This window comes from Rhyacophila brunnea, unplaced genomic scaffold, assembly GCF_057557595.1.
Source record: "Rhyacophila brunnea isolate RB1 unplaced genomic scaffold, BYU_Rbru_1.0 scaffold_9, whole genome shotgun sequence".
Taxonomy (NCBI): domain Eukaryota; kingdom Metazoa; phylum Arthropoda; class Insecta; order Trichoptera; family Rhyacophilidae; genus Rhyacophila; species Rhyacophila brunnea.
This window is the reverse complement of record NW_028233361.1, coordinates 43,398,021-43,420,561: the sequence shown is the minus strand read 5'-3', so window position 1 is coordinate 43,420,561 and position 22,541 is coordinate 43,398,021. Positions and strand designations below refer to the sequence as shown.

General features: G+C 32.0%; 1 protein-coding gene across 2 annotated transcripts; it reads right to left on the bottom strand.

Annotated features, from left to right (window-relative positions):
* Positions 1–1,350: 1,350 nt before the first annotated feature.
* On the bottom strand, positions 1,351–22,541 carry LOC147063683 (beta-1,3-glucan-binding protein-like). Of its 2 annotated transcripts, XR_015072128.1 has the most exons (9): positions 22,346–22,541; positions 13,752–13,991; positions 11,894–12,168; positions 10,485–10,615; positions 8,943–9,109; positions 7,139–7,363; positions 5,104–5,249; positions 3,214–3,893; positions 1,351–2,078 (listed from the first exon to the last, which is right to left on the bottom strand). XR_015072128.1 is itself a non-coding variant. In XM_085959840.1 (8 exons), exons 1-8 carry the CDS (start codon positions 22,482–22,484, stop codon positions 3,711–3,713), a joined length of 1,506 nt encoding a protein of 501 aa, XP_085815966.1. In that variant the 5' UTR covers positions 22,485–22,541; the 3' UTR covers positions 3,040–3,710. The 2 variants fall into 2 exon arrangements, 1 of the variants encoding a protein (XP_085815966.1); XM_085959840.1 differs by lacking the exon at positions 1,351–2,078 and having other exon boundaries at positions 3,040–3,893.

Genomic DNA, 22,541 nt, shown 5'->3' with positions numbered 1-22,541 from the left:
ACACTTAGCCTTTGGACATCTCTCGTAGCCATACGTGAGCACAGCAGCACACATTGGTTAGACACCCTACGCTTAAAACATAATGGTAGGTCGTTCTTGAAGATAGTATTTAGTCGTCCGAAAGCATCCCAGCTTTGTTCTGCGAGCAATTTCATCGTGCATGCTTTCGTCTATGGGCACCTGCTGTCCGAGATAGACGTAGCTGCTGACTTGCTCGTGTTGGGTGCCATATAATACTATTTAACTTTAAATTACCCGGAGCGGAGCAGACCCTGGAGTGGAGCTGCAGCAAGTATTAGGTCCTGGAGCGGAGCTGGAGCAACTCAAAAAATGGTCCGCTCCAACTCTCTGATGAAAATAGGTTTCCGAATTCGGAATCCAGGGAAATGCGTCAGGACAAAACATCTTGTTCCAATTTTAAATCACAATACTTCACCGATAAAATATGTTAGCTATTATTATATTTTTTTTAGGTTTTTGGCACCGAAGTATTAAAAGGTCCGCCACCGCTGTCCTTATACCTAATTACTTAAACTATTATAATGTATATTGTGCTGTAGCAGTTATATCATTTATATTCCCAAGTGGCTCAAAATACTTAATTACGATGCGATTATTTAGCTAATATCTCACAATACTAGAGACGAATTCTCGATTTAAGGCGATGTCTTTACATACCAGAGGCACCTAACGGAAAAATAAAAAGCTTGGAATTTGAGACATTTTTTTATAATTTACAATAATTTCAACTTACGGTATTAATTAATAAATATGTATCTGAAAACATTTAAAAGAAAAATATTTTTTTTAAGTCAAAGATTAACTTACAATATTGTAAAAAAAATGTTATAAAATGTGAATTTGTCACAGGACTCCATTTTATTATTACATATATTTTATGATCATTTTATAATTAAAATATAGTTTATAAAGTTTTATATGCTGATCCTAAGAGATTTTTAGCTAATTCGTAGTTTTAATATATTTTATATTTATTTTATTTTAGGTATGGTCCCAATATTGAAGCTCGATTTGTTATAAATAAAAAGGATTTCAAGTTATACCTACACATTTATATTTTTATAAAAGTCGATATTTTTTAAAATAAATGTAAATAATATTGATACTGTTCGGTTGTACGGAATACAGCGGAAAATGCATTTTGAAAATAGCCGATAAAATGGATTATTTGTTAGTTTGGGTTAGTTTAGGTTAGGTTAGGTTAGGTAACCATCTTTTAAAATAAATATCTCTTCACGACAAGTTTCATTATTGGGCTCATCTGACCCAGCTGTGTTAACACTAAGTAAATATTATTAAAAAAAATAATGATGCCAGCTATTTTTGTTTGGAATAAGTTTATTTTTTCTTAATACATATATTCATTATTTGTCTATATATTTTGATTATCACAGAATCTTATGTAAATATTTGAAAAACATGGTCTTGTGAAGTAAAGAAATCATTAGGTACATATACCTACACGTCAGCATCGAATAAGTATAAACATCGCGTGAAATCAATTAAATAAAATTAGGTATAATACATAGATATAATTAACGTTAATTACATGAAACTCAATAGTTAGGTATATCTTAATAGGTGTTTTTAAAACTAGGATTATTAATTTTATTTCTATTCGTAATAGTCAAATCCCCAATATTTTTTTTAATCTTAATAATCTTTATGGTGTAACTCTGGTTCGATGAATAGTTAAATTTGATCCCAATAAAAACGCAATAGGTACCTACTACGAATTAAAAAAATCCTTATGTAGGCATGGGTAGGGTTTGCATTACCGATATTTCAAAACCGGTATTCTAATATTTATCAATACCGAATACCAGTTTTTAAAATCCAAAATACCGGAAATTTCGGTATTAAGAAAGCACACTCGTTTACGTTTTTGAAAATGAATTATAAGTTATGTGCTGCAAATATACTGAGTGAATCCAACAAGGGCGAAAAAATAATAAAACAAATTTCATCAAATATATTTATATAAGTAATTGTCGCGATGAATTATCAAAATATTATTTCGAAATAGAAAACATCCGTGACAAAAATGTTCAATTATTCTATAATTGAGCCGTTGCCCGGAATAATGTTGTATCCAACAAAATTGTCAATGTTGAGTTATTGATGGAATAATGTTGGGTATGTTTTTATGCATCGTTTAAGGTAAGTAGTATGGCAAAGAAAAAATATTTAGGCTTGTGGCAGCATTTTAAAGTTATTGGTTTGTGGAAGAACGTTGTATATGCGATTGTCAAAATGGCGTCGCCGTCCGTCGATATCACGGAGCATGGTATAATTCACTTGAATAAAGGCAGAAAACGAACATCTAATGTTTTAAACTGGACAAATATCAAAGCTAGGAAGCTGAAGGATGTAGGAAAAGAGTATTTATCCAGAAAAAATATTATTAAGCCTGCAATTTACCCGTCAAAACAGTTTTGTGGAATAATGTTGTATACCATTTGACAGTTCTGTTGATCTCATGAATAAAATTATTACGTTCGATATATTATTAATATATGTCGAACGTTAATCGATTGTATTCAATTGATTTATCCATATTGTTATTGGAAATGTTGTTTGATAATAATGCTGGCATTGTAATGCTCTATATATTGTGACTTAATCTAATACCGTTTCAATTTTTTTTAATCGTTCCTAGTTCTATTTTGCAAGGTCGCGTTTGTGCCAAAAATTTTTTTTATCCGGGATGTGTTCTCGATTTTAATATCAAGACAACTATTCAATTATCATTCAGGTTACTGAATCACAATGGATAAAGTCATCATCTCGTCTCATGTATTGAGAGTCGAATGTCGGACGCTATGTTCAGAAAGCAGACGAAGATAATTCTAAGCTCAAAGACCTCAATGACATGTGTGAATTCATGTTAGATGAGCATGCTGCCTTTTTTAAGACACTATTGAGTGAAGCAGAATGAATAAAATACATTTTGCGGAATAATGTTGTATGTGAAATTTTCATATACAACATTTTTCCACTAATTTACTATATTTTTTTGTAATAACTCCAAATTTAATTGCCTTTCTTCACCACTTAACATTTAAAACTCTTAATAATTGTATGTTTATTGTATTTAAAATATAAAATGTAACAAAACATAGCTGGTTTAATTTTTTCCATTTTTCTCAAAACAAGAATATTGTTGGATACAACGTTATTCCGGGCAAGGGCTCAATTATTGATGACTGTACAAGCGTTGAATTTAAGAAGCTTTTCCTGATGCCAGACTTATTTGCACATGGAGAACTTTTGAGGGCTTTAGTTAAAATTATCAATATATTCAAATTATTTGTAAAAAATCACTAGTTTTACAATTATGATCAAAACATATTTTTAAATATCAACATAATAAATGTAGGTATGTAGGTTTTTTCTATAAAATAATATTTTAAAAGGATTTTAATAGCAATATTTATTGATAAGCACCTACTTCTGTTTTTTAATGTTTAAGAAATACCGGTATTAATACCGGTATTCAATAAGAAATACCTAAAAACCGGTATTGACATTTTCATTCGATATTGCAATCCCTAGGCATGGGGATAACGGGAAATTTGTTTGGTAGTTATATTATTATGCTCCACTTGAAGAGCAAACAACGAAAAGGTCACGAAAGGAATATTTTTATTACAATTGATTTTTAAAAAAATGTGGATGTTTTCGACAAATTATAGTGCATACACTTTGACTGATTTCACTTGGAGGGTCGATTCACTGTTCCAAGTTGGATACCAGTCACTTTTAGCTTTCCAGAAATCGAGTTTTGCTCTTGGGGAGTCATTGGTCCATGGCTTCCCAGGCTTGTCTTTGAATTCGCTGCCTCCTACTGCCACGCCAATCGCAACGTAGAACTGCAAAATATGAAACTCTTATTAATGCATAATCAAAGGAGACTTCGTTGTTGCAGATATTTAAAAAAAATATTTAATAAAGTCATAATTGAGTGTCCATAAGTCCATTCTGGTAATTTTTGAGTATGCTAGGTTCAAACATAATATTTGAGTATTTATAATTGTATAAGGGTATAATTGAAATTCTGATGTATTATTTTGAGTACATTTAAGTTATATGAGAAGTCGTACCATTACATAATAAGAAATACCTACTCAAATGAAATGAGCTTACTCAAAAACAACCAGAATGGACTTGGTTCACCATGGTTGTGAAACATTCAATTATGAACATTATTTTATTAAGGGGGGACATGCTCGTCGTAGGTCAAAATTGAGTTTTTATTGTATTTTAAACCATGATTCTGGACACTCCTTAAACGTTGTAGATAATCTATTTATATAATTTTGAAGCCTTATTATCCCTCATATTTATTTTAAGCATTTGATGACTGCATAAAGTATTTTTGTTACATTAAATAGTATTCTTTTAAACCTCTTGCTCTAATGTTTTAGAATATAGTCATATTTTGGTACATAACTGTGCAGTGGTGTTAAGATTGTTTACATTTATTAATTTTTAAACGCATTTATAAAACCATTAATGTGGGCCGTTAATGAATGTTTTAATTCATATAATAATCTCGAGATTTCTCCAGAAATCATTAGCTTTCTCAAAAATAATTTTTCAAGATTCGCATTTTTCAATAAATATTATACAAGATTCTCGAGAAAGCAAAATCTACTGTCCGACAAGAAGATCTAGGCAATAACCGGAAGTCTCTGGAGTCGCACTACGATTAACTAAATAGGAGGGGCTTGTTAGCTCACAGTTTTAACACGTTGACAACTCGTCGGTATCCGGAAGTCGTTGCAGTCTAAGTGCGGTTAAAAATAGGAGGGCTTATTAGTTCACAGTTTTAACACGTTGACAAGAAGATCTTGTTCGACAGCAAGTCCACATTTAATCTTTTTTTTGTTGGTGCAATATCCTATACGGCGTAGAATTTCCAGCCAAATAATTGTGGCCGAAACGAATAAAATTGTGGTCGAATGATAAATTTTGGGCAAAGAATGTTCCTAGACTTCTTTGCAGTACGTGTATTGAGAAAAAACACCATTTGACTAAAAATAAAACACGAGTTGCAATAAGTTGATATTAGGATCTTACAGGTTCATCAAATGGAGCCAATATCGTGCCTCTCCACCAATGTTGTTCGGCTTCATTAGCCGAGATCCGCGTGCCGCGATTAAGGCCTCTACGGCTAGGAGTAATACTTCCAAATTCTTCACCATCCACGGCTACAGTTATTTCGTCTGCAAACAATTTCATAATGTATAATTAACTATTTTTTTTTTATTCAAACGAATAATTCACAAGATTTAAGAATATATCATTCTGATTATTGAACATTATATAATTTAGAAAAACACTTTCTGAGAGAGTATACTATAACCAATAGAAAAAATCTTTTTTGAATCTTAAATCTTGTGAATTATTCGTTTGAATAAAAAAAATAGTTAATTATAAATTATTAGCAAGTGCAAGTAGTTACTTCTAAAAAATATTGGAGAAATTCCACGACGTCGGTTAGTAATCTAAGTAATAGTAAAATAGTTACCTACTTTGATTTAATAAACAAAAACCGATTGCCAAAGTAGCGTGATTTCGAAGAACACTAATGAGTAGGTATTACAGTGACCAATAGTTTAAATTTGTCGCTATTAGTATGTCATACCGTAGCATAATGGATAAAATGCGCCGATTGGGGCGTTTACCCGTGGAGATGCTGGGCTCGATTTCCGGCCGGGTGGCTTACTTTTTTCAAAAAAGATTTTTTCTATTGGTTATAGTATACTCTCTCAGAAAGTGTTTTTATAAATTATATATTGTTCAATTTCATAATGGTTATAAGTTATAGGCAGTGGCGAAGGGTGGAGGTAGGCTGTTAAGATCCGCCATAAATAGTGCACACTAAAGTTTGTCAGTCATACGTATTTATTGTCATTGAAATAAGACTACAATTTACAGATGGTTTTGGTTGGCTTTTAAAATTCAATTAAACCCTGTGAAACGAATCCATAATAGATAATAATAAAAAAATACTCGTTTATCTATAAAATATCTAAAATTATGCAAGTAAATCATACATAACTTTCGATATTTTATGGACAGAATAATATTTTTTATCTATTAGGTATAGTTTGGTTTTGGCAGGGTTCAATGAATTAAAAAATATGAACCAACAATATGTGTAATAATATATTGTATTCTCAATCAAACGAAAACAAATAAGTAGGTACGAATGAAAAAGTGTGCATAGTTTTGTTGTATCGCCCAAAATATACAAAAAACTATTATGGTTTAGTTTAGGCATGTTTTAATTGATTTTTAAAAACTAACCAACACCATCTGTAAATTGTAGTCTTAATTCAATAAAAACAAATACGTATGACTGAAAAAGTTTAATGTGTACTATTTATGGCAGATCTTAACAGCCTACCTACACCCTTCGCTACTGGTTATAGGTAATAGTATAAAGTAGTCAGGCCAAATCTTTGACACTATCGCTCCACCTCGTTCTGGTTCCTGATTTTTTAAGAAAATAATTAAATTCATTAAATATATTTAATACAGATATTATGTTTATATTTTTTAATGTTTAATAATAATATGATACTTGACGGACGCATGAGAAAATAAGACTATATTTTATATGGCGTGACCTCCATTCTGCAATCGGTAATAAACTTTTTGTCTCTGTTCTGGCAGAACACACTAACTGGAGAATACTAGTTTTGAGTAATTTGACTTTGAAGTTGTTAAAATGTTTGAAATGGTCTATCATGTGAGTTTATTAAGTAATCGTAAAAAGGATGACTTTAAAATAAAGACTGTTTATTTATTAAGAAGGTTTCCAGACGGTAAAGTTTGAAATAAGGAACATTTTGTTATAACTTACTCAATATGTCATTTTTTCGAATTAGTGTCTTCTGCTAGAACAGTGACGTTTTGTGCTATTTTCTACAAACATTTTTTATGCGATTTCAATTTCAATTGTTTTTTTTATAGTCTATCCCTGTTAAACAAACATTTTCTTCGTTCAGTATATTATTACGTAGGGATCGGATTACAATTTCACAGGGAAAGACCCCAGCATAATCTGATATTGTATGAAGAAGAAAACCAAAATATAATTCATTACATGGTTTCCAAATCATGGTGTAATTATGGAAGTCCTTGTTCCAGTTATTTATTCCGGTTTTAAATTTCATGTTGACCCCTCTGACGTCTTTATCATTGTCCATGATTACTCCAGCGTCGAGGTCTTTGGCATATTTCAGATTTCCTCTAGAGAATGCTACTCTCATTATTCCTGATGCATAGTTTCTCACCCCATATTTATTGAATTTTGGCTCCAATTGTATTTCTGAAATAAATAAATATTTTTATGTTGAACACGCTCTGACTGCGTAATTACGTCTTCATTTTCACAAAAGAGACAATATTGTACTAAAATTAATCAAAACACGACGTACATAATTAATATTATTACCAGGGACCTCAGAATTAATTTGAACTGAAATAGAAATAAACTTAAACACGTGTTAAGAATATATTATTCTAAGCCTGTCCTTCGGTATGACAACTCTGCTCTTGGTGTATTTGGAGGTTGAAACACACACTATTGCACGTCTATAATATATTATGTGTTTCATTTTCGGAGGACACTCACACAATCAAAACACTACTTCAAAATGTAGTCTATTGGAGAAGTATACCCTATCTTAATTCTTATAGAATTTTTCTGTTCTGTAATTATTACGATTAAGTGAATAAAAAAATAAACAACGACCTTTATTATCTGTTCAATACTTTGTCGAAAACTTTTCATTTGAAAAATGTCTTTAAAAAACTTGAATATGATATTCAGACTCTATTATTTTTTATTCAGTAGACGATTATTATGTGAACACGGGTGTTTTCATATTAATGATCAATCAACAAAATAGAGTAGGCGATGACGGTATTGTATCGAATGAAAATATCGACACAGGTATCATATCGGAATCGTATTATCGATACCGAAATATAGAAACTTTCCAAATATTACAAAAAAGTAGTAGTTTTAGACAAGCAAGAATCATGATATTAATTTATTATTAAGTACACAACATTTATATAGTCATCCAATGTGACTAATGAACAAAAAAATCACATTGAAAATATTAATTAGGTTAAAAGTGTTTTCAAAATAGCGTTGGTCTAATTTTATCCCATTTTATGCTATCGTTACTACTAAAAGTTGGTAAGTCTCAAAATCATGTTATGTAGTACCTAATTGATTTTTTTCCCTATCAATACTTATATAATTATAATATTAGACATATAATCCGTCGATAACTCTAAATACCTACTAATAAGTAGTTTTTAAGTGGTAGGACTCCATTATAATGGTTTTGAACCAAAGTTATTTTTGTTAATTTTACTAAAGTAGTAAGTGACTTAATTAAAATTAAGTACTTAATTATTTACGTTGACAGCTGATTCGAGCTATAAACCCATCTTCAGATCGGTCGATTATAACTTATTTATATTAGCTGTCAACATAAATTACTTAATTAATGTAGAATTAACAAAAATAACTTTGTTTTCAAAATCACTAAAAAATTGTTTGTGGGATGCTTTTGGCATATCGATTCAAAACGGATGTCAACATTTTCAACCAATTGATAAAGAACGAAGATGGAGTTTAAAAAAATACAAACTCACATATATTTTCACATCTATATGCTCCCGAATCTAGAGTAAAATTACACATTTACACAAATGATTGAAATGTTGAGAATTTGCTATTGAATGTTAATCGCCAATTAGCATTTAAATATTCCAACTAGCGAAGAAGTATATAATGATCCGCTTATTTACCATATCGAAAGAAAATTATTGCTTGTGAGTTATTTATAAACGCGTTTAGATATCAAATAACATGAACCTATTTCATTTACCTGGGTAAATCCAATCCCCTACAGGAAGTTTGGCTACAATTTCAATTCTCCCATAAGTAAAACTGAATGAGTTTTTGGTAGTAATCTTTGCGCTGATAATTGGAGGTAGAATTAACGCCCCCATCGAAGTCGTGCGGCATAGGTCACTGTCGATGGGTCCTGTGCATCTAAAAGCAGTAATAAGGTACGTCATATAACTTCATTCTTAAAAGTACTTCCAAGTGGTCTCTTGATACTCGAATTTCAGGAACAGGCTAGCTGATTCCCATTTCGAACGTCTAGCCCGATCAAGAAAAACGCCGTTTGAAGCGCCTAGTTTCAAAAGCCCCTAAAACGATTTTAGGTAGTTAGGTGGTTAAAATGAGAGAAAATCATATCTATTAAATCTGTGAACTTTATGTATTTATTTTTTTATTCGTTACATTCTAAGGAGTATTTTGGCTTTCCATTTAGGGGTATTTGAAAAGCACACCCAACCATTTTAGCAGGTTTTGTAATTTACCCTAATTTTTGATCATACGTATTGACGGTTTTTGACGTTTATTAAAGTTCAATCTTTGGCCATCATATAGGTAACAGAAATATCCATCTAAATGCATAATATATAACTCAAAAATTTTCAAAAACCGTTTTAGGGGCTTTTGAAACTAGGCGCTTCATTTGTGTTGTGATGTTATAACCCCGCAATCTGAGCTTATCTTTATATTATTCTTATCAAATTCAATTCATTTTTTTTTAATATATATTGTGGACATTACAAATTATACGTTTAAGATGTTCACAACATGACATGAAACATTATTATAAAGAAGAAAGAAAAAGAAAAGTAATAAAAATGGTACAAATAAAAATATAAAAAAGAGAATTTAATATTATTATAAACATACAAACGCAGTGAAAATACAATTATACATCTATAGTAGTTCAAAGAAGTACACCGAGTTTGCTAAGGACACCCTATTTTAAGAATTTATAAAATACCGTCCACCTAAACTCACCCTCACGCAAGTGGAATTTGGTTGAACATAGTTATCACCCTCCCAATTGGCATTACCAATGGCAGGTTGTTTCTGCACCTTTGGAGAATAAACAACTGATGCTCTTTATTTCTAAGATAGTTATCAGGGACACACAGGTCAACACTGCCCAGCAAGGCATAGTTCTCATTTTATACCTCGAGCAAGTCGAAAAAAATAAGTAGCTAAATAAAAATCTCTTCTAAATTGCAGACTACAGTATGTAAGCATACCTAAGAGAAAGTCAGTGGGATAAAGATATCCTATCCCTACTGTTGCATGACAATTTCATGAGCTTCTAATTTTTTTTGATTAATGCATGCAAGCTTGCAACTGCAGGATAATACATTTTTACCCATACATTGCCTAGTTATGGCCGCGATAATAGATACTTACTGTCAACAGTAAATCCTTGTACGTGTAAACGGAGTATTATGTTAGGTACCAAGTGGCAATTCGACTAGGTCGAGGCTTGAATAAGGTATATATTTTTCATAGTTTATAAATTACTGAAATAAGTACATACTCCTCTGTTATGTCAAGGGCCCCGCGTACAGATTCAAAACGCTGCTCCAAGAGCTGCGGCTTAATGACGACAGAACCATCCTTGTAGAAAAGGTTTTCCTCCGTCTTCATATAAACGACGAATGGATAGTCCTAAAATAAATTTGGTATAATATATTTCATTTATTCGAAAACAAATCGGTATTAACCTTGAACTGAAATATGAAGTGAAGGTAATTACAAAGATATTATACTTTATCAGTCATACTTATTAGTTTTTATTAAACTAAGAATACAATTTGCAGATGGTGTTGGTTGGTTTTAAAATTCAATTAAACCCTGCCTAAGCCAGACCATACTAGTTTAGTTATGCTATTGGCGATCCGACAAAAATATTGCACACTTTTCAGTCATACTTATTTTTTTTCGTTGAATTAGGAATACATATTATATACACATGTTGTTAGTTAGTTTTTTTTTAAAATTCATTATGGTCTACCTATATCAAACCATAATCAATAAAAAATATTCTTATATAATAATAAATAAAATATTCAAAACTTTTATGTTTAATGGCACAATTTTTGATATTTTATAGATAAATGAACATTTTTTTAATATCATTTGTTATGGATTGTTTAAGGTAGGGTTTAATTAAATTTTAAAAACTAACAAACACTATCTACACAGTTATATTCTTAGTTCAATGAAAAGAAATAAGTTTGACTGTCAAAGTTTAGTGTGTAATACTTATATCGGATCTATCTCCACCCTTCGCCACTGACTTGAATTAAGCTGTAAAGTCCTTGATGAAAAAGAAATACTTTAGAACTTCTCAAATGTGTATTAGGAAGATCGTGTCTTCCAGTATTAAATTTAATAATGTGTCGAACATACATAATTCTGAAAACACAAATATAACCAATAGAAAAAATCTTTTTTGAAAAATGTAAGACACCCGGCAGGTCGAACCTGCGTCTCTTGGGTATCGCGCCCTGTGCATTACCACTATTGTACGACTGCCATGCTTAATTGCGACACATTTTAACCATCGACCTTTTTAATACCTGCTCATAAGCGCTCTCCAAATTGAGTTATTATAGGCGATCGGTTGTTATATTCTAAATTAAAGTATTTATTACTTTAATTACTAACCGACGTCACTTTTTTCAAAAAGATTTTTCTAATGGCTATATTTTCTCATGAGTGTTTTCAGAATTATGTTTGTTCAATAATAAGAATGGTAGGTACATTCTTTAAATCTTGTGATAATTCGTTGAATAAAATAAGTAGTTAATTAATAATGTGTTGTTAGAAACATTGTTTCCTTATTTGGAGGAAAACCTCCAATTTGCTCTTCATTAGTAGAAAGTTTGAAAGGTTGCCAAATCCACCCAGAGTAATATGATCCAAAGAATATTTATTGCTTACTGGTTGATCAGCGATTGCGACTTCTGGTGTAAACTTGTTGGTAGGATTAGCAAAATTTTCTTCAAAAATAATTTGTCCTTTGCAAACTGGTCCGGAGTTTAGCAGTTTTGTGCTTGATTTTGTGCAAGGCAAGGGTGTTGTGGTAGCTGTTGTTGAAGGTACACCGTGTCTACTGGGAGCCTCGAATACAGGATAAGTTCGATCACCTGGATACACTATTGGTGTGAAGACGGTCGTTGTTGTTACTTGTGGTGGCTGAGGGCCCCCAATAAATGCTGAAATTACATTTAAAATGATATATATTAATAAAATGATTTTAAATGATAATATGATGAAGACACTAGACCAGGGGTGCCCAATCTAAATCGTTTGATGGGCCAAAAAATATTACTGAGCTTAGGTGGGCCACACATATAAAAAAAAGGACTTATTCAAACTATTTTATTACCTTATAATTATTAATCTGACACTTATTTTTGTATATTGTTTGATATTTTTTTCATGTTGACTGATAATTTAGCCGACACGCATTGCAGTTGATTGGTCGTATTTTCATCGAGCAAACTACTAGCACATTACGTTTGTACTACATTTAACTTTGAAAAGAACGATTCGCAGTGACATGTAGTCCCAAATGCTGCTGTAATGTACACTGACAGTCGTTTTAATTTTTGAAATTTATTCTGATAAAACTCAAGCTTATTCCTTTCGAACATGCACTTTAACTATAAGCTTGATTGCAGTTCTATTAACTCTATTTTGTAAATTTGGAGGCGATGATTCCAGCGTGAGTCAAAATGGAGCTTTTTTTCTATTTTCAAAACATGATCCTGGACCTATCCTATTTATATAATTTTGAAGCCTTATTATCCGTTATATTTATTTTAAGCATTTGATGACTGCATAAAATATTTTTATCACATAAAATAGTATTCTTTTAAACCTCTCGCTCTAATGTTTTAGAATATAGTCATATTTCAGTACATAAATGTGCAGTGGTGTTAAGATTTTTTACATTTATTAATTTTTAAACGCATTTATAAAACCATCAGTATAATTTATGTCGACATTATTATAGTGAAATATTTACGATAAAAAATTATATTGATAATCTCTGTGATCCCAGATTTGACAAGAATTAGGCATTTTATTATTAAAATAATGGGCAAGATGAACACGTTTGAAGATAATTCTAAAGATACTGATTATAAGCTATGTCTTTGACCATTAAAATGTGATAAACATCCTACGAATAATGATTGCTTTATAATAATTATTGACCTAAGAATAAGGTAGTGTTTTTTTGAAATACGCCATTTCTATTGGCATTCCCCAGTGGTTAAGCTACAACATACGACCGTAGCCATAAATCGACAAACTATAATTGAAGTAGGGAGTAAAATCATGTTAACGTGCGTGTTTGAACATGTACCTAATATTACATTACAGCGAGATTACAGCGAATCTGGTATCGAATTATTTTATTAATTTTATGACTGCATTAGAATATTTGAAAAAAATCTTTATAGTCACTATTAAGTACGGAGTGTGTGGAGCCGGCATAAACATAAAAACAGGTACGCAGCCCAACAAGAAAGTTCTAATTTCACAAAATATAATATAAATGTGGTAAATTTAGGACATTTTTTTTGTAATGCATGCAAGCTGAAAACTTAAATTGGGCCTTGGGCCGCAAAACGTCTTCATTTGGGCCGCGGGTTGGCCATGCCTGCACTCGACAGTACTGAAACTATTTGTTTGTTTGATGATAACGATGTTGCTAAATTTTAATGATTTTTTAAGGTGCATGAGTATAAAATAATAGCATATTTGATTAATTTATTGCAATCTAACTTACACGTAACAGTAAATTCTCTATCATCCCTGGTATACCCAAGTTTCCGTTCTCCATCGAAGTAATCAACGTAGATCCAATAATAAATCTTGTCTCCTAGTTTCAACCTGGCATTCGAATCCTCGAATGTCCATCTTCCGTCTTTTGCCTTTGTGATGTCCCTACTCCAAAATCCGCCTTCGCGCCCGTTCATAGGCTTGTTCAGTTGACCATGGAAAGCGAAGAGTTGGATACCTTCTTCATCTGTAAAGTAAAACATTTTTGTTTAGTTTCGTACGGCTGGTGTGTTGAAAATTCTCAAAAACGCCCCGTGGCAAGAAATAAATGTGAATTTTAGATTGTAGACAAAAAAGAAGAAAAATAAGATTTAGAGTAGTCTACTGATTCCGCGACAATGTCCCAAGTTACAGCATAGCAGTTCTGGTGTATGACACCGCGCTGCGTGCATGACAGGGGCGATGGACCACCTCTTCCAAGGGCAAACGCATTTCTTTTTTCCTGATATAAAGTGGCGCATGGAGATAACCAGATTGACCCCCAGATCATTGGACTGCTCAGTTCTTAACCGTACACAATTATTTTGCCTCCAAGTCCAAACTCTGTCAGCTTGGCCTAATAGAATCTCCGACATACTTATGTGGCGAGTTGCAGGATGCCGATCACATCATATTATTCTGGGAGTGTCACCATATTATGTGAGTTGAAAGGGAAGAGCTTCTCAAGTCGGTCCACCTATCAGTTGGACCGGTTGGCCATTGCGACTTGGAATCTACGAGCGAAAAATTCTCAGCCTTTAAAAAGTTTGCGGCATTTTACGGCGAGTGAGAAGGTCTTTTCTGATCGAGACCAAGGTCTTTGTTCCTAAGACACTTTCGGCACAAATTTTAAGAGCGCCTAGCGTACATTACGCCACGGTATACGCCTACATAACGGGTGTGGAGGGAAAAGCTACTAAAAGTCTACTGATTCTCAACTTCTTTATATATTGGTCATCAGCTCTGTATTTTATTTAGTTTTTGGAGATCAGCTCTCGACGCTGCATTGCGACGGGATTATTGAATTGTTATTTAACTTGGTTAGGTACTTTATGTAATTGTCTATAACTTGCGCGAATCGACGACTGACTTTCAAAGTAAATTCGGATTATTAATTATTGGTACCCGTTGTTCAAGCGTCACTTCCAGAGTTTCCAGAGTATACTGATTATTAATGTCAAAAATGAAACGCAGTATCACAGCTCGGTTTGACAGCTAACCATTTCGTAAGTTATATTTAACCACGTATAATATTCAATAAACCTTGTGCATTAATTATTGAATAAAAATATTTATTTGTAATCACAATCATACTATATTATTTATTGGTCAATAATAAAATGAAATAAATTTATTTGAAAGGTGACTCTTAGTTCAATGATCTCGAAAATACCACACTAAAGATTCTGAACATCCCAATAAATAGCAGGTTATTTATAATAAAAAGGTAAACATACCTGAATATATTGAATGGAAAAATGTGAGATGGTCGTTTGGTATACGATAGATATGGTCAACATGTCAATCGTGGCCGTTTTAGTAATTTTATAACAGCGCATTTGTGTATGCTTGTTTCTAACAGATTTACGTAAAGGCGAAGTCTTCACTGAGCCTTTTTTAAAGAGGCACCTAGCGGAAAAATACGAAGCTTGCAATTTGAGATATTTTTTTGATAATTTTCAATTTCAACTGTATTAATGAATAAATATGTATCTGAAAACATTAAAAAGAAAAATATTTTTTATTTCAAGTCAAAGATAAACTTACAATTGTAAAAAATGTAATAAAATGTGAATTTGTTGAATCGGACCGCACCTTATTATTACATATATTTTATGGTCACATTTATTATTAAAATTTAGTTTATTAAGTTTTTTAAGCATCACCTAAGAGATTTTGGACTAATTCATAGTTTTAATATTTTTTATATCTATTTTAAAAAAACATCGATTTTATAAAAAATAAAAATGTGTATGTGATTTCATGTTATAATATATAAAACTAATGTCATATGCATATATATGGTAAAGAAACCAATCTGCATGATTCTATACAAAAATATTACTAAATACAATAATTTAAGCCAAGGAGGATCCTAAGAATCGATAATTTTGAACACATTGCACTACCTGCTATTTTTATTTTTTCAAATGGGACGAACCGTTCTACGACCATGCCGATGGCATGGTACAATTTTTGCATTTTCAATCAATCTCTGATTCGGTCTTTGTTTTATTGAAGAAAACAGAACAATTTTTGGTGGGTTATAAGAAAAAAAATTAAAACCTGAATAAAAAAAATTGACAACTAATATAGCCTGGCAACATCGACATTTTATATCGTTGTGACCTCTAAAACCTATTCCAATTGTCAGAATGCGTTCCGCATATTATGTATACGAAAAGTCTATGGGATCCTGCACTATTGTGGACTCGATCCAACTTCATTGTGTAAGTTGAGTTTCTATATGCGAGCGTGCTATTACCAGCGCTCTAAATGGAAAAGTTTACGAACCGGAGCGCTCGATAAATTTCCTGAAGATATTTACATAGTCATCAAATCGTATGTGTATTTTATAAAAATAAGTGTGTCAGATTTTCTATTCTATGGCCTATCTAGCTCAGATGGTCAACAATTTTTTTCCACGAGATGGAGCGATAATTTCACAAATTTCACGAGCCGGAACGGCGCTCCGATGCGTTCCGTTCCGTTTCGAGCCTTGGCTATTACTTTATGTATTTAAAGAAATGATAATATTAGAAATAACAAAGAATTTTATGACTAATTATTGTTATTTATTGTAAGTACTTGTTTCCTCAATAATTATTCAACACATTCAATTGAAAATATCTGTAATATAATATATGACATAACCGGCTTTATTTATAATGTAATAATTATGGAAACAATTAGAATGGTTCAAAAATATAACTGAAGTATGTCATTATTATAATATAATTTAACTTGTAAATGGATGACTTCTCAGAATTCAGAAAAAATGCATGGCTAACATTAGTGGCGAAGGGTGGAAGTATGCTGTTAAGATCCGACATAAATGGTGCATACTGGACTTTATCAGTCAATCGTATTTTTGTTTTTATTGAACTAACACTATAATGTGTAAAAAGTGTTTGTTAGTTTTTCAAATTAAATTTTATTAAACCCTGTCTAATCCAAGCCATAGTCGATAATAGTAAAAATATTCATTTATCTATAAAATATATAAAATTATGCCATTAAATCACACATCATTTTTGATAGAAGAACATTTTGTATGTGTCATGGTTTGGTGCTTAATGAATTAAAGAAAAACTAACCAACACTATATTCTGTAATATGTATTCTTAATTCAACGAAAAAAAATAAGTATTGTTGTTTTTATTTAATAAAACGAATTTTTTGTATTACTTATTCCAATTTTAATCAATAGATTAGGACCGGTTTCGTCCGCCTCAGAGGGACATTTTCAACTGAATACATTTTTTTAAAAACAATATTTATCCAACAAAATCCAAAGCGACAGAAATAATATAACAATAGGTACATAAATAATTATCCGTCCAATAATACCTTCCCAATAACAGATTAATTTAAAATTAATGAGGTTGGACATTAATATTTCATACTACATCAGGGGCATTAAACAAATTATTTTAAATATTAACAAACCACAAAATATGAAACAATCAACACTTACAATAACATTAATATCAACAAATAATTATGATTAGTCAAAATTTACAATAAAAATTTATAAAAAATAATAAAATAAACAATATTATCAATTGAAGTGAGATCGAATACAAAAACAAATACAACCAAAATACGAGTCAAAATTAAATAAGGTATAAAATAATAAATAATGTATAATATATAAAGTACATACAACATAACTATTGATATTAATATCATTGTAAGTGTTGATTGTTTCATATTTTGTGGTTTGTTAATATTTAAAATAATTTGTTTAATGCTCCTGATGTAGTATGAAATATTAATGAACAACCTCATTAATTTTAAATTAATCTGTTATTGGGAAGGTATTATTGGACGGATAATTATTTATGTACCTATTGTTATATTATTTCTGTCGCTTTGGATTTTGTTGGATAAATATTGTTTTAAAAAAAATGTATTCAGTTGAAAATGTCCCTCTGAGCCGGACGAAACCGGTCCTAATCTATTGATTAAAAGTGGAATAAGTACTACAAAACAAATTGCGTTTTATTAAATAAAAACAACAATACAATGCAGTCCCACCATGACTTGACAGTTAACAAAATAAAAGAAATTAACAAATAAGTATGACTGATAAAGTTTAGTGTCCACTGTTTATGTCGAATCTTCATTCCAGCGCTCCATTGGCGAGCCAAAAGTTCGAGGACAATAAATCGTCCGATTTGTCTATGCTCTGCTACTGATCAACGAACGAATAAAAAAGAACGAACTGTCAAAAGTCAAAAGTTGCGATTATCGTAATGTCTTCCGATAATCCTATAAGTTTGTGTTATTTATATGTAGACTTGCATAAAATAATATAGCAGTGAAAACAACGGAAATTTTACGTTTTCTTTTATGAATTTCATAAATACAAATATAAAATAATTGATAAATGTCTCATTTTCTAATGTGTAAATTAACAACTTAATCAATGAAAATGTTTAAAACAGTTACAGATTTTTTCGGTCGGAAATCGAATTTGCATAGTGATCGACGGACGAAGTCTGGCAACTCGGAGAGTAAAATATCAAACATGTTTGAAATCCAACGAGCCTGGTCTGCGGATTAAAAAGTCCGCAGATCTTGGGTACTCCACGCGAAAAAAAGTCCAAATACTGTAAATTGTCGTCTGACTTTCGTGCCAATGGAGCGCCGGCATTACAGCCTATCTTCACCCCTCGCCACTGGCTAATGTAGGGTAAATATTCAAATATTTAATGAATTCAATTTTTCTGTTAATTTATTTTTTAAACCAACAGAATTGGCAAAACTGATTACCTACTAAAACATTATAAAAATATTATGCAAAATTTAAAATATTTATGTATTTTAAATAGCATTAATATATAAAGATTTACATGATTATTCAGTTATTCCGTGTGCCGCTGTCATAAAAGATAAGTCTAACTACTAGAGTCATTACTTTTCAGAATAACCAAACGATTATCGAAATTTGGACAACTTTCTATTAGGAACTTCCATGTTTCTTTGTGAAATTTACTACATAATAATATTTAGCAACGTCGTTTCGACTCAACCTGTTTCTCCTTGAACCTACGCAATATTTACAATATGATTCGGTATATTTCTTGAGCATTTCTCCCTTTTTCTTTCACGTGCAAATAATACTATAATACGGAGTCAGAAATGACATATTATTGTTATTGTTTAATTCTTCTATGCCAGTTGGATTGAAAGTGACTATATTGAAAGGTGCATGTTGGGCATAACGCGTAAAGATCACAAAAGAAACTAATGTATAAGAAAGCAGACAAGAATACGCAATGTGATTGAAATCACTAAGCATGTGAAATGGCAATGAGCTGGACATGTCGCTCGGCGAGTGGAAATACCGTCATACAGTCGTACCCAAGGGGCACTAAACGCCCACAGGGTTGCCATAAAACCCGCTGGGTAGACAAGCTCATAGATTTCGGTGGATGTACATGGAAGCACAGAACTAAGGAGCGAGAAGAGTGGAGAGAGCTTGGAGAGGCCTTCATCAAGGAGTGGATTTACCCCCGGCTGATGATGATGATATTGAAAGAAAAGCAAGAATTCAAAAGTAGGTACGTGGATTTCTTAATCTGGACGAAGGAGTCACTTGAAATTTTTGGTGACTCTTGAGAAATGTTTGCCAATTTTTTGAAGTGGGTGTCTTTTGCCTTGTGGCATAAACCTGTAATGTTTAAGTAATAATAAGTAGGTACCTAGGTACACGAAATATTTAACTAGCGATTTTATGAATGGATTAGTGAAGACATAACAAATTAATTACTTACATATAAGTTTATAATAATTAGATTAATATTATAACACTATGGTTATACACATACCACATAAGCGTGAAGTTCGATAGTTTTGACCAGGGAACTCAGAAATAATGGGAACTGAAATACCTAACGGGTGTGGAGTAATAGGAACACGAACTCGAGTGTGGAAGAATATGGGATAAATTTAAATACGTGTCAAGAATACGCTTGTCTTTGCTCTTGGCTTATGGACTGACGATCAAGTATGGTCATGATGTATTTGAAGGTTGCAACCTAGGGGCGGCAGGTTATATGAAAGTATGGTGAAGCAGGCTAGTATGGTGAAATAGTATGGTGAGGCGCAGTGGCGCATCCAGGATTTAATATGGGGGGGGGGGGCAAGGGAGAGAATGTAAATTAGTCCTATAGGCTCTTTTTCTTCTTCACAGCCTAATTTCTCGTTTATCGGTCTTTTGTCTATTGCACTCGGTGTACCTACACCATGGTCCCCACATCCTGAAACAGGCCCTCAGGCTAGGATATTTGTGGGAGGGCCCTACCTACCGCTAAGATTATAGGCAGTGTGAAACACTACATTAACGTTTTTCAAATTGTGTTTTAGTTCAAATTAAGGGTATTTATACAGTGAATTATTGGCGATTTTTAATACAACTACTTTAATAATAAAGCTGTCGAGTATCGACATATAATAATCAAAAAATATATTGCACAATGGCTATAATTATTAAATATTGGCCTGCTTCATTCAGTTGTATGAGAAAGCCGATTCCTTGCCCCTCTTTTTATTTAATACCTCTATGGTTGCAACACACACTATTGCACGTCTATAATGTATGGTTCATTTTCGTAGAATACTCACACATTCAAAACCCTGCCTCAAAATGTAGTGTTTTGGGGTATAGCCTATCGGAATTCTTTTTATTAATCTATTCTGTGGTTTTGACAGAAAACGTGATGTTTGTAAGAGCGATGCCGAGTGAGATAAAATGATGTATTAGACTTCGTGCGCAGCAAAAGAAATTGCAATCTACGCAATTTCAAGGTTAATATATTGGACGCTAAAGACGCGCCCAGCGCGTAACGATTAAGGTGGCCATTCGATATAATTAGCATGCTATTGAACTTTGGTAATTAAAAAGTAAGGAACAGTTCGGTTATGTTATGAGGAATACAGCGGAAAACACATTTTGAAAATCGCCGATATACTGGATTATTTGTTGAGGTCAATTTCATGATTATGCTGTCTACATCGAGTCCTGGGAGTCCATCGCTCCCTTTCTAGTATAGGTCAGCTGTTGATGACATGCCACACAGTTTGAGATGTGTTGCCGTCACATGGACAACAGTCAATTTAAATCTTTTTAGATAAGCTCGCACCACTCCGTGGCCTGTTAGCATCTGTGTGAGTTCGTGTGATATTTTTAATTCAATAATTATTGATCGTACAGTTTGATTACAAATTATTAGTGAGACTACACAAAAAGGCGCCTATTTCAAATTTATAAAAAACAAACGAACCTGTGTATTTATCAAGTTGTCGCCTTCATAATAATGCATAGGTACAATGTTTCATCGGTGCATTATCATGGTGGAGACACTATTTTCCATATTTAATTTAATTGTATATAAACCATTAACCGCGTAGCTATGAAGTAATTTCATTGTTTTCCTCCTATTTTACAACGTTTTTCTTAGCTCGTATTCTTATTTGTCTGGTGGTTCTTTGTCCGGTACAAATCTTGCAATCGATTTATAACTAAATTCCCGACTAGCTAGACATTTGAAACTTTTAGAATATATCAGAACACGATGCCAATGCATTTTTTTAATACTTTTAGCTATATTTAAGTAGAATTGAATTCATTTTCAGTTAATTCTGTTTTGTATGAAAAGTTATTTCGACACCATTATTGGTTGCTAGGGGTCTGGGGTCCTAGCAACTAAATTATTAATATATACCTACGTGCGTTACTATGGATATAAATATGAATGTCAAAATGACATTTCAGTATTATTTCTCTCAAGTACAATTTTTTTTTGATCGTTTAAGCTAGTCAAGTCAAGTTTATAATATGATTCAACAGAAAATTTAAAAACGTTGTATGTACAAAGTTCTTTTTATCTTGTAATTATTTGGTTTTTAAGTTTCAATTCTGTTAACTGAGGCTGATATACATTTTATGTAGATAATTTTGCATAAACAACCAATTTAGAAACGTCAAAATATATTTTATAATAATTTGTTTGTTATCTCTGTATTTTTCAACATTTGATTAAATTTGTATCTACCTATTATACATATTTTCTATATAATTTTATGTAGATTAAGCCTGTATTGAAACTGTATTGTACTGATAAAATGGTTACTCAAGCGATATTTTAAAAGAGGACCAAGAAAGTTTGCACGAAGCTAAAAAATAATCAACTCAGCGGGAACTTTCTTCGTACTTCAAATTCAGCATTAAATGACACCAATAATATTTAAAACAGTTTATTTACATAGTCTAATGTTCGGGTCAATAATTATTATAATAATTTTAATCATTTAAAATTCACAGTCAATACACACCTGGAATAGAGACGCGTAGTCCTTTTGGAGACAGAGCCTCGACGGTGGGTTCGGGAGCCATGTACTGTGCATGGCTATTGTTAATAATTTCACTTGCGAAACAAAACAGCAGAATTAATATTGCGCGGTTGCCGGCCATTTCTCGAGTAATTAATCACGACAGCACTGCGCACTGGTTGATGTCACACACTTTACT